The following is a 13,676-nucleotide window of genomic DNA, read 5'->3' as shown; positions in this document are numbered from 1 at the left end:
GCATTCTTTGTGTAGATGCTCTCGTTCATTTTGCTGGGGAGAGTCTATACCTGTTACCAGATTCTCAGAAGCGTCAATGATTTGAAAAAGGACAAGAAGCACTTTATGAAGGCTCTCTGTGGTTCTGTAATTCCAAGAGGGAGACACTGCCTCGTGTAGACAGTCACACACACTACGGAGACGCTCACTGGGTGCTGGGCCCCTGCAGAAGGGTTAGTTTGGCTTCCTTTATCCCTGACTATGCACTGCTGTTTGTTATGGACTTTAAATTCCTACAGAGTAAGGAACAACAACTGAACACCCTGCGCTCATGTATGGCCCACAGATACTATGTGAAGAGCAAACTGATAAACACAAAGTTATTTTCAATTCATTTGAGCAATGCATGTATACGTGTATTCAAAACACCACTGAATAAATGGTTAAAAGCAGTTTGTTTTAAAAAGCCAGGTGAGAAGTACAGAAGACTAATTTTCCAAACGGCACCCTGAAAACCATGTTAATAATTTGTACTCAGTATGGAACCATAGGAAATGATGGACCCACTAAAAATAGAAAATGCAGTCCTGGCTGGTGTGGCTCAGTGGATTGAGGACCAGCCTGTGTACAGAAAGGTCACCAGTGCAATTCCCAGTCAGGGCACAGGCCTGGGTTGTGGGCAGGTCCCCAGCTGGGGGCGTGAGAGAGGCAACCGGTCAACGTTTCTCTCCCTCTCTTTCTCCCTTTCTTTCCCCTCCCTCTAAAATTAAATAAACCTTTTCTAAAATTAAAAATGCATTACCTGAATAAAAAAAATAATTCACAGAAAAATATGTATACATTCCAAATTCCCTTAAGTCAGTAAAATTTTATAGTTGCATATAAAAGTCAGATAATTAGTTTAGGTCACTCCATGTGAATCCTTACGACTATATATGAATACACAGATATCAATGAAACACCTGTTTTTACGCTTTATTTTTCTCACTACTTCCTACTATGGCCACAATTTGGAAGGCAGCGTTTTTTCTCAGCGACCCCAGACCACCACGAGCCGCGTGTTGTTGGCGCTGCAGCCGGGAGGCCCAAGCGCTGAGAATGCACGCAGCCCCGTCTCTCTGCATCAGTCCCAAGTCACAGAGTCCAGGGGTCATAAGAAAGCCTCAGGGAAAACCCACCCCCTTCCTCCCGGGAGTATTCCTGACCCTGGGAAATTCAGGTTCGCTCATACTGGATTCTTAAAGAGTTGTAATATTTTACTGCCACCAAGAAGAATATTAACAAGTATGGCACACTATTGATTGTAAGATGTATTATAAGGCCTTAATACTTTTCGTTATTAAACCACATATTTTTGTTGCTGCTGAGACGTTCTTTAGTTATTATAAAAGTAAAGTATGCTCACAAAGAGCATCCAGCAGTGCAGACAGGCATAAGGTAAAGTGCCAAGTTTTGCACCCTACTCTCCATTCTAAGCCTGGAGTTCTCCCAGCTGATGGTTCCCAAAGGGGAGGGGTGTTGGGGGCTGAAAAAGGTGAAGGGATTGAGAAGGACAGACTGGCAGTTACAAATCAGTCACCAGGATGCATAGGGAACACAGCCAATAATATTGAGATAACTATGTGTGGGGCCAGGCAGCTGCTGGGAATCCCAGGGGCAGCGTGCTGGGAATTACAGCAGTCCCTCACTATATCATGGTCCACTCATCACGGCCTCACCGTATCACGAGATTTTTAAAAATATTATATTTAATTATTTATTGGGGATTTTGTGGTACTGTATACGTATGTTGTTAAAGTTCCGTAGGTTTAAGAGTGTAAGGTTCCTACTTTGCAGGGGGGTCTGGAACATAATACCCGCGATAAGTGAGGGACACTGCATATCATTGTCTAATCGCTATGATGTATACCCGAAACTAGGATAAAATAATACCGAATGTCAACTATAAAAGAAAAGTAATTTTTAGAGAAAAGACCAGGGTTCTCTTCCTTTTGCGCAGCTACATGTGGGCGTGTGACTCAGGCACTCATTAACACAAGTGTAGGGCTGGTTTCTCCACAGGCTGCTGAGAAAGCCTGAAGAAGCTAGAAAGGGCGCTGCTTTGGCCTTTCTGTCTGTATTCCTCCCAACTCCAAAGAAGACTCCAGGAGGTCGTGGACCTCGAGGGAACCTCGAGAACGGAATCTTCAGGGAGGGCAGCAGACAGAGAGCAAGAGGCATGGGCACTCGGGACCCCCAAGACTCCAGCACAGCCGGCCCGCCCACCCCCAGCAGCACGTACTGGTTAAGCCACTTTCATTTCCGGTCTGTTACCGGTAGCCTAACGCAATGCCAAACCGATACACGCAATTTTATGTTCCCCCTGTGAATAAAATCGTGACAGAAATACTGATGTGCCACTCAACGTTTTCATTAACAGACTGACTGCTCTATAATTTAACTTCTTCATTAACAGAGCACCTTCGGCAGCTTTCACTTCACAGTTCCTGATGGGCATTTAGGTGATTTCCAGAAGCACTCTCCGGTGAACATCCTTGTGGATATCACCTCTCTGAGAAAATCTGCAGGATAGTCTTAGAACTCCTAGGTCAACCCTGGCTGGTGTGGCTCAGTGAATGGAGTGCCAGCCTGCAATCCAAACGGTCGCCAGTTCGATTCCCAGTCAGGGAACATGCCTGGATTGGGGGCCAGGTCCCCAGTTGGGGGCACACAAGAGGCAGCCACACAGTGATGTTTCTCTCCCTCCTTCTCTCTTTCTTACCCTCTCTCTAAAAATAAATAAATACAATATTTTTTAAAAGAATACCTAGGTCAATTTTTTCATTTTTGATAGACAGTAAAAATGCCTTCCTGAAGGGCATGCCAGTTAATATAAGCCCACACAACTTCACCAACAACTAGAAGCATTTTAAATATTTATTTTATATGCCAATATACAGGGCCTAGAATTTATGGTAGTCTTTTTTTCATAGGGTATGTCCACTTTGGATGAGCAAAAATAAATTAATCTAAGTACCTGAATAATCTGAATTTCAGAGAATGCATTTACATTTGTTTGACGTCATACCAACAGCAAAAGAAATGAGAGGTCAAGGAGCAAAAAGCAGAAAGAAACTAAGTAAGTGACACCTATTGCCAAGCAAAGACCCAAGGATGCCACAGGGAGCTATCAGCTGAACATTGCTAAGCGAAAATGGGCAGGAGGAGGGGACCCCAAGTGCCGTCCGTAGGAGCCGGGGTTCAGAACTCCTGGGCTGCGGCTCTCACCAGCCTCTCTCTGTTGAAGCAGTAGCCAGGTCTCAGCAAACCATCCTCATCCACATCAGTGCTGTTTGTACTTAAGTTTATTTATGCATGTAATGATATATCTGGGATTTGCCTTAAAATATTACAAGAAAAAATAACAGTAGGTGGACAGCTGAAAAAAGATTAGCAAAAAGTAGATGATATTGAGGCCTAATGAGGGCACATGGTAGGGGCATATCAGTATAAACTGCTCTTTGATACAGATTTTAAATGTCCATAATAAAAAGTTAATACTAATTGGAAGCACTTCTAGAATGGCAGAGTAAGGAACTCGGACAATTCACTCACCTGTTACAGCAACAAGAACATCTGACAAAAATTCTCAAACTCAACTTTTCCAGAATGTTAAAAATTAAATAAAGGCTTGCAAAAACCCACAGAGCAGGTACTCAAGAACAATAAGGAAGCTGAGCAGGAAGAACCAACTTAGCTGCCCTCTGCCCTGATTCCTGCCTGTCCCCAGCTCTGCAGCGCCCAGGAGACCCCCAGTGCCCGGAGACCCCCAGCTCCCAGGGACCCACAGTGCCCGAGAGACCCGCAGAGGCACCGCGACAGGAGCTGGGAGAAGCAGCCGCCGCCAGCGAGGACAAGTGAGCTTGGAGTCAGAGGGCTGTCACTGTGTGTGAGCCACAGGGCGGCTCACTGGAAAGCGGCATTCCCGGGTCTGCTCTTTCCCTAACCTGATGTAGCTCACTGTACAAACGCACCTCCAGCCAGGGCATTTACAGAAAACAGTAACAAGCGACAAATGTTCAACATCACAACAGCTGGAGAGGCGGGGCCCCTCTGCAGTTCTCAGGAGGCTAACTAAAAAGCAGAAAAGCAAAGCCGGGAAGAAGACGTCCACAAGAGGCTCTGACGGGCGCTGAAGGTGCCAGAGAGCTAGGAGGTCACACACGCGGCTGTGAGAGCGCTCACGAGGCACCAAACGGCCTAATGCCTCCCGCCCGGCCAGCAGCCTGAGGCTCTGCACGGCAGCAGGTGAGGGCTATGGCGGGGCGGACCGGACCGTACACCGCACCGGAGGCGAGGCCCTTAGCAGAGGCTGCCAGGCTTCCTATCTCCAGCAGCGAAAGAAATCACTGTTCCATTAGTACCTGAACATGAAGCTAAATGATCACACACGTCAGTGGTCATACACAATGTAGAATACCAACTTGACATAATTAATGCAGGAAACACAAAACAGGACAAAAAAGGCAACAACAATAACAAAAATCAACAAAAAAACATCTTAGGAAAGGGTATCTCATATGAGACGTTGCTACACCGCATCATTTAAAATGTCCAGTTTTCAGCCCTGGCTTCTGTGGCTCAGTGGATTGAGCATCGGCCTGCGAACCAAGTGTCACTGGTTCAATTCCCAGTCAGGGCACATGACTAGGTTGCATGTCAGGTCCCCAGTTGGGGGCGCAAGTGAGAGGCAACCACACAGTGATGTTTCTCTCCCTCCCTTTCTCCTTTCCCCTCTCTCTAAAAATAAATAAATAAACAAATAACTAAATAATTTTTTTAAAAAAAGAAAGTATATAAAATGTCCAGTTTTCAACAACTGCCACAAAAATGAGAAGACAAGCCAACAGCTAAGTACACATACAAAGTCAATATAAACTGTCCATGAGGAAGGCCGAGTACTGGACTTAGACAAAAAATGTAAATCTTCTATGATAAATATGTTCAGAGAACCAAAGGAAACCATGTCTCAAGAATTGATGGAAAGCATGAGAACACTGTGGCACCAAACAGAGAAAATTAATCTGTGCTACAACATGTGTGCAACTCAAAAACATCACTTAGAAAGAAAACAGTCACAGAGGTCACATATCATATGATTGCCTTTACATAAAATGTCTAGAACAGGCAAATCCACAGGGAAGAAACTCGATGCATTGGTGCCAGGGGCTGGGAGGAGGGGGAGTGAGAAGTAACGCTAATGGATATGGAGTTTGAGGGTGATGAGAATGTTCTGGAATTAGGTAGTGGTGAGCATTGCACAACCTTGCAAACATGTAAAAAAAACCACTGAACTGTACACTTTAACAGGGTGAATTTTATGGTATGTGAATTATATCTCAATATAAGTATTACAAAAAATGAATTTTGAATGTATTGCTTTTATAGTTTATTTTTCATCTGTAAATATGTTTGGGTTTTATAACTGTACACGAGTAATACGTAGTAGGTGCTTCTATCTAGTTTTATGTTTGCATATATTTAAGTAACACTGTAACGAAAATAACTTGTCAACAGTTGGTTCTGGTAGTTCTGAAATTCACACCTCAACTGCGGTCAGCTCACTTCTCATGTTGAAGCCCACAATCCTGAGGCAATTCTTAAGTTTTCTTGTTTTCTCTGTCAACATTAGATTTTAAATTAGCATAATACAGGTTAGAAATTGGTTTTCAATAGTAAAACTAGTGGTTGATTGGTCAAGAGTAAACGTGGGCTTCTGGCCAAGATGGAGGCCTAGACTGACACGCTCCATCTCCCTCCACAACTAAGAAGGACTACAACTATTGCAAAACCAAAAATAATCAGAGGTTCCAGGAAATAAAGCTACATGGAAGTCCAACGTATGAAGTTATAAAGAAGTGGTGCTTGTACGGACGGGTAGGAGGGGCGAAGCCGGGGTGGAGAGATCAAGCTGTGCTGGTGGCGGCAGCCACATTGACAGTGGTGGGACTGCGATAAGCACAGACACCCATATTTAAGGGAAGGCGAGAAGCGCCTGGGGAGCACCCCTGGCTGCAGTCCAGACCCATCAGCTCGCAATTCCAATGCTGGGGAAGGCAGACCCCCATTGCCTCAGACTGTGAGGGCTGGAAGGTGTGCGGATGGAGGAGGAGGCTCCCAGTCTCTCAGCGGAGAGTAACAGCAGGAATCCATCTTGGACCCCTGCCCCCACACAAAGCACCAGAGTGTGGTGAGAAGGGTCGCCCGGTAGTGACCAGTGCACAGGGCTCTGCACCTAATAGCATAGGAGGTGTGACAGCCTCACTCAAGAAGGAAAGATAAACAAAAGTGTCAGGATGGCAGGAATCGTGATTGAGATCCCAATCAAGCAGCTGACCAGACAGCAAATACATCAATCAACCGATGAACAAATAGATAATCTTTCTGAGGCTCAGTTCAGAGCTATAGTCATAAGGCAGATAACAGAACTAACAAAGATCTTGAACAAGACAGGGAAGGAATGAAGGCTAGTCCTGCTGAAATGAATGAAGACACATACAAGTGGTGAGGAAATAAAATCCAGAGATCAAGTCAACAAACCAGAACATAGGGAAGGAACAAACAGTCAGCCAGTGCAGAAAGAGGAAACGAGAAGTCAGGAAAATGAGGAGAGGCTCAGAAACCTCTGGGACAGCTAAAGCAGGCCAACATCCGAATCATAGGATTGCCAGAAGGTGAAGAAGAACTAGAAATTGAAAAATTATGTAGAAAAATACTGAAGCAGAACTTTCTGAACTTGGGGAAGGAAATAGACTTACAGGTCCAGGAAGCACAGAGAGTTCCAAATAAACTGGACCCAGGGAGAACCACACCAAGACACATTACAATCAAAATGTCAAAAATTAAAGATAAAGAGAGAATCTTAAAAGCAGCGAGAGAAGAATAGAATCACGTACAAAGGGGTCCCAATTAGACTATCAGCTGACTTCTCAAGGGAGACCCTGCAGGCAAGAAGGGACTGGCAAGAAATATTCAAAGTAATGAGAAGCAAAAACCTACAGCCACGATTACTCTATCCAGCAAAGCTGTCATTCCGAATAGAAGGGCAGAGGAAGTGCTTCCAGGACAAAGTAAAACTGAAGGAGTTCATCAGATCCAAACCACTGTTATATGAGATGTTAAAGGGACTTGTTTAGGAGAAGGACAATCAAAACTATGAACATTAAAATGAAAACTGCATCACAACAACCAACAACAGAAGCTGGGGAATCGAAACAAAGGCAGACTGAGTAGGCAATGAGAGTGGGAAAAGGATTATAGGTATGGGGAACATTTTGGGGGAAGGTCAGCAGGGAGGGGGAAGGGGAAAAGGGAGGGAGATGATGCAGGAACTAAGAAGCATAGTAGGAGGGAGTGGAGTAGACAGGAAGAGGTTGAGAAGAACTATGCACAACCAATGGGCATGGACTAAAAGGGGGGGACAACTGGAGGGAGGGGGATCACTGGGTGGAGGGGAACAAAGGGAAAAGAAATTGGGACAACTGTAACAGCGTAATCAATAAAGCATATTAAAAATAAATAAAGAGTGAACGTGTGTGAGCCGCCCAGGGAGATGAGCAGCGTGCGCGGTCTGAAGTAAGGTGTGGCGGTGCACCTGGGGGGCTAGAGCCTCGGCCATCAGGGACACCGCCAGGGACTCTCAGGCTCTCGCACTAGAAGATGTGCGTCGCCCGGCGCTGCTGGAAAGGGCTCAGAACCTGCCTCTGCAAGGGCTGGAAGCGTTCTGTAAAGGTCCGAGGCATCCTGCCTCTCGGCAACTGTCCAGTTCTGCCACGGTGGCGTGAAAGCTGTGATAAGCTCACGTAAGCAAGTGGGCACGGCTGTTCCAATGAAACTTTATTGACAAAGCGAGTGAAGGAGCGCAGTTGGTTAGTCCCTGCTCCAGAATGCTGTGTCTGTATCATGCAAGGTGTGGCTGCCTGTTGGGCCAGAGCGGGGAGGAGACCGCACACGCAGGGCACTTGCTGCTGATAAACTGTGTAGGAAAACGTCTAAGCCCAGCCTTCAGGACACACAGGCTAGCAGCGAGCTGCACCGGCGCCGCCGCCCCTCCCCGCTCTGGCGCAGCGGTGGTCCCCGCCACGGGGCCTTGTCAAGTCAACGGGCAGCGCCACAGTGCACGGGGCCCTGTCCTCGCTTTTGTGGCCCCAGCGCTGTGATGGGGACCATTAAGATAAGTGAGCTTCAGGTCAAAAAAACAAGGACTAAAAATTACACTCGGATTAAAACAATGAGAAGACATCAAGCAACAAGGACATCTGACTTAAGAGCCAGGCCAGCAGCGCACCAGGGCGCTCTGGATCCGCCATCCGTCCCTTTCAGGAACCCAGCGCGTCCCACCCACCCTTTCTAAAAAACGGCTTGCAAAGAATACTAATTATTCATGGTGCTGGAAGAAAGCAGAGAGGTAATGGCCCCAAACCAATTTTCTCTGGTTCTGCAATTAGTTCCTTGACTTCCCTAGTTTGATTTGAATCCATTCCATTAAAATCATTCGGATTTCCCTAAAACCAGATAGGAAGTCACACTTGCAGGTCTCTACCCTTGACTGACTGGCTTATCCAACCAAGGCCAATGTTCTTTATCCTTATGACTTAGTGGTCTAGTCTAATAAAAAGGTGGAAAACACCCATTTTATCCACTGCCAGCTGGGCTTCTTCTCTCCACATCCATCCATTGAGAAATGTTGCTTGGATAACATAATTAGTTATTATTAGAAGCTTCTGCTTATAGAAGACCTCAGAGAAGAGTTTCTCGAATTTGGAAGATTCTTGGGCATCCTGGGGACGTGCAGGGAAAAAGTGCATTTCGGCTCTACATTCTGCCTCTGTAACAAGTGCACCTGCGAGGTGTTGCTGCAGGTGCTCCTAAGACCCCACCTGAGAAACAGCTCCAGGTGCTGGCCCAGCTCACCTTAGAATCTGGGGGCCCATGTAGGTGCTGAAGGAAGAGGCCAACACACAACTACAATTCTTCCATAAGAAGGCCACACAGAGAGTTGAGAGTGGGCTGTAGAAGCACCAATTTTAATAACCTCTCCACCTCCCCCCAAAATCTACTAGCCTATGCTTTCTAAATTAGGAGGGCAAAGATAGCATCACATAACTACTGTACATCTGCCGTGTACGCAGCACTGTGCACGGTGCTGGGCACAACGTCCGCGACGGCCACAGCACGCGCTGCGCCTGACCTCGCCGCTGGCCAGGGATGACAAACTGACTGCTGGCTCTCCCACAGGCACAGCTGCTAGACGAAACAGAGGGACAGAGAGCTCCCCCTGGGACAGAGCTTAGGCTGTCAGGTGTGAGATCTACAAATAACAGCGTTAAGAGAAACATACAATTGCTCTCCACGTCAGCCCTGACTCAGTCAGGACAAATCTGGGAATTAAAAGTAACAAATTAAAGATAGCCCTGGCCAGGTGGCTCAGTGGGTTAAAGCATCATCCCAGCACACCAAGGTTGCGGGTTCAATCCCCTGATAGGGCACACACATACAAGAATCAACCAATGAATGCGCAAGTAAGTGGAACAACGTTTCTGGCTATCTCCTCTCCTTCCTCTCTCTTTCTCTCAAAAAAAAAAAAAAAAAAGACATTAACCATGCCAAAAGGTCTAGACCCAAGGAACTAAAACAGAAAAGACCTATGAACAATGAAAATGGGGAGACAGTGCTGGAACTCAGGAGGTCTGCCTCAGGCCTGACTCCTCCCCTCTGAACGGCACCGCCACACCCCTGCTGAGGAAATGCAAGGATGCCCTGTTCTTTGAGGGGGCTGTGAGAGAGAGAAAGGAAAGCAAAGGGACAGGCAAGGCAGGAAGGCGTGTGTGCGTGTGTGCGTGTGTGTGTGTATGAGAGAGAGAAAGGAAAGCAAAGGGACAGGCAAGGCAGGAAGGTGTGTGTGCGTGTGTGCGTGTGTGTGTGTATGAGAGAGAGAAAGGAAAGCAAAGGGACAGGCAAGGCAGGAAGGTGTGTGTGCGTGTGTGCATGTGTGTGTGTATGAGAGAGAGAAAGGAAAGCAAAGGGACAGGCAAGGCAGGAAGGCGTGTGTGTGTGTGTGTGTGTGTGTGTGTGTGTAAGGAAAGCAAACAGAAAACCACTTCCCACGGCATGCCCTGGGGAACCCCTGGCCTTGAACCTCCCGTATCTTCTCTCCTCACGCCCTATCTCCCCACTGGGGAGGCCCTCTCTACACTCTAGACCCCCAGTGGGGTTGACCTGCTTCTGCCTGGCTGGCTGCCAATCACATAAATGGGAACCTGGAGGAGAACATGACACGGCACTTCTGTCCCTGAGGTTAACAGTGATGGAAGGCGGAGCAACCTCACAGCTACCAGAGGCCTTCCAGAGCCGGAGGTCCACAGGCACAGCTGCCACCGGGTCAGCTGGCTCAGAGCCCCCAGCACGATGCCCAGCCGCTCCCGACTGGCCGGGTTCTCTCCCTCACACAGGGCACTGTAGTTGCCACTTACCACTTGACACCATTTCAAGGCAGGTCCTGTTAAACAGTCGACTCTGGCTTTAAATGAGCAAGCTCTCCATTTCAGCATCTGGCTCCCACCCATCAAAGCAACGGGAAAATTTTCCCAAGGGCTGAAGTTTAAGCTACTTATTGACAGCTAGAAGCTTAATGACTATTTTTCTTAGAGCACTGACTCCCACTAGCCAACACCTACACATTCCATTAGCCATGTAAGTTAACCTGGTTTCAAAATTCACAATGAAACTGGCCTAAATTGAAAGGAAATCAAGGCAGCGGAATTAAACAAAAATGTCGCTGAGCCCCACCCCTCCTTCCTGAGTTCTTTTCATTGGGATTTCAAAGAAATATGTGTTTGTCAAGAATGCATGGAAAACAACCAGGTCCCTAGAGCCTAGAGACACCCCGAAGCATGCCAAGCTTCTGCTGGCCTCGACCTCCAAGGATGTCTGCGGCCAGTACCCCCGTCACACGCCCCAGGCGCGGCGATCAGGCCCAGCCTGTGCACACCCACCTGCATGACCACAGAACACCACACCTCAGAGAGGAAACCCAGGCAGCCTAGCCCTTGCACCTGAACCTTACCACCGCCTTTGTAGCAAACATGTACTTGTCCCGAAGCTGAAAGTCTTGCACTTCCCCGAGGACCACCTCCTGGTTCTCCCGGGACTGGAAGAAGTCGGTACTTCGGAACACGGTGGAGTAACCAGAGGGTTCGTGCCGCTCAATGTAGATGGCGCTGGGCTCGTCGTAGGGGTCGATTCCCCTGGAAGAAACACACAGCTGTTACGGTCTTTTCCAGGTCTGACTGCGGGGGGCGAGGAGGTTCTGCCAGGGCAGACGATCCGCTAGAACTCAGGTCACCAGGTGCTGCAAACTCACTCTGCTTGCTGCTCAGCTCAGTGCAGAGGGAGAGCAGCGCCGTTTGTTGAGTGGTTTATGTTGTTACGTACTGTTGTTTTCAAAGCACCCTGGGTTTCCACTCAGAGCAGGCTCTGACCATGCGTCAGAGGAGTGGAAGGAAGGAAAGGCAGAGGATGCAATGCTCTGGAATCAGCAAGTCCTGCTTGAGGCTGCCGCACATTTCTGGCCTCGAGCTATAAGCCTCAGAGGAAGGAAGGAGCGGTTCCCGGGTGCTGCGTTCCCCTTCTCAGAAGAAGAGAGGAAACCACGGGAGGAGCCAGGGAGCCTCGTCTCCCCAACAAGCCCTTTGCCCTTGCTGTCTGCGTGGAGCTGTTGTTATTGTCACCAAGCTGTGCGGCCAGAATTCATCGGTGCGATTCCTGTCCCGCGCACCTCCCTCACAGCCGCTTTCTTGAGCACACTGGCCTCCTGTGAGAATGCAGGCCCGTTTCTCCCCGTGCTCTGCCAGCCTGCACCCCTCTGCAGGCGTGCCTTCCCCACACATGCGGGCCTGCACCTCTGATCATGCTGCCTTCTGGGGCCAGTCCCCTCCCCCAGGAAGCCTTCCCCTAAGGCTCTCTTCCCTCTCCCAGCCCTGGCGATGGATCTCTACAGCACCCAATCTAAGGCCTTCTTTATGAGGAGTTTCAAACAAAGGTAAAAAACCGCTTTGGTTGGGTGGATTCTGAGTCAGTCTCGTTACTTTATCCAGTAGTGCTTCTTATTATATTATTCTACACTGAATGCATTATGTTCCAATGCATTGTGTTGTTAATCATAATGCATATGAGCGTCTTAGAGTACAGATGCCTTTGAAACCCATATCGTGTATCTCTTTGGATGCTACAGGGATCCTGCCTGGACTGATCCCTGCTGCACAGGGCCTGTGGGTCATAATTGCAGAGACTATTCCCAACTGAACACTGTAAAGGGATGAGATCAAACTACCCTGGAGAAGGTCTCTGAATGGCTGTCCCCCAAATGCAGCTCGAACAGCCGCTGGGCGGATGGCAAACCTGCCCCAGGTTCCTCACGCTCACAAGAACAGCAAGGCCAGGCAGAGCACCCCCCAGGCGGGAAGACGAAACTAAGAATCATAAAGAGAGCGAGGATGCAGCTATGACCCCAGGAAAGGCGGGCGTCTTTGTGAGGTCCCGTCCTCCGCACAGCAGGTCTCAGAATAATGCCAAACAGGACATAAAATTCCCTCGAGATGTGCTGTCAAGAGCACATTCTAAGGAAAGGAAAGGAAGAAGGGGAGGGAAGGGAAACAAGGAAAGACAGAGAATAAATGAAAAGAAGAGGAAAAAGGAGGAAGAAAGAGAGAAGGGAAGATAAGAATAGAAAAACACAAGGGCCCCTTCCGCAGGGAGGGGAGCGGACTGGGCCCTGTGAGCTGGGCCTTCAGAGGTGCTGGAGAACCCAGGGCCTGGTCCCGACGTGCGGACGACGGGCATCACCCACGGCTCCGTGTGCCTATGGGGGGAGTGGGGACGTGTTCTCTTCTTTTCCAGAATTAGAAGCCCCGATTAAAGCACTTCCTCTCCTCTAAATGAAATGCAAATTAAACGAGGCTGCTCGATATTTTTAAAAAGGCGGTGAGGAAGGAACCTTTCATCCGATTTAAAAACGCGCTCACCGCCACCATCCCTCCTCAGCCCAAAGCAGCAGCTGAGATCCAGACACAGAGCTGCGACTGGCACCCCAGTCCAGTCCTGCATCCTGACCTGGACGCCCCCTTTCTGAGAGCGGCTCCCCCATGAGGGCCTGTGCTTGGCGGGGCTGGCCCTCGACTTTCACTTTCACTGGCACCTACTTCCCTCTCTCTGCCCTCATTTGCAAAGTCCAGGCCTTGCTCCACCAGGCGCACAGCCAGTCTGGCTCACGTGGCCCCACCTGCTCTCACTGGCCCCCTGCAACCCTTCAGTCTCGCTCCCCGGGCAGCCCCTCCCCCACAGCTCTCCCTGGGTCCTGCCCTGTGGGTCTCCAGCCCTGGGTAACACACCACAGGGTGTCCACTCTCCTGCTGCTCCTACACTGACAGCATTGTGAACAAATGTACGCCATCACTCTCTGAGGAGTCAGACTGCACTCTCCCTTATAACAGGGGATCCTAGGGGAGAACCCCCCAAATAGCCTGAAATTCCCCAACACCACACCTGTAATTATCTAAAATAAGCCAGTCCTTTCCCATAAAGACCCGCATTTCTGCAGAGAGGCAGAAGGCACACTACTAATTCCCACAGATGAAGTACCTTTTTTTAGTAATCTAGCT

General features: G+C 48.6%; 1 protein-coding gene across 1 annotated transcript in view; it reads right to left on the bottom strand.

The window, feature by feature from the left end:
- The window catches only part of SORL1 (sortilin related receptor 1), a 169,156-nt gene that overhangs the window by 109,950 nt on the left and 45,530 nt on the right, over window positions 1-13,676 (bottom strand). The window contains exon 6 of the mRNA XM_090257292.1: window positions 11,084-11,264. Coding sequence (XP_090113418.1) covers window positions 11,084-11,264 — 181 coding nt within the window. The remainder of the gene's footprint in view (window positions 1-11,083; window positions 11,265-13,676) is intronic.

This window comes from Furipterus horrens, unplaced genomic scaffold (genome assembly GCF_987537825.1).
Source record: "Furipterus horrens unplaced genomic scaffold, mFurHor1.1.pri manual_scaffold_11, whole genome shotgun sequence".
Classification (NCBI taxonomy): domain Eukaryota; kingdom Metazoa; phylum Chordata; class Mammalia; order Chiroptera; family Furipteridae; genus Furipterus; species Furipterus horrens.
Note: the sequence above shows the minus strand (reverse complement) of the source record. Positions and strands in the feature narration are given on the sequence as shown.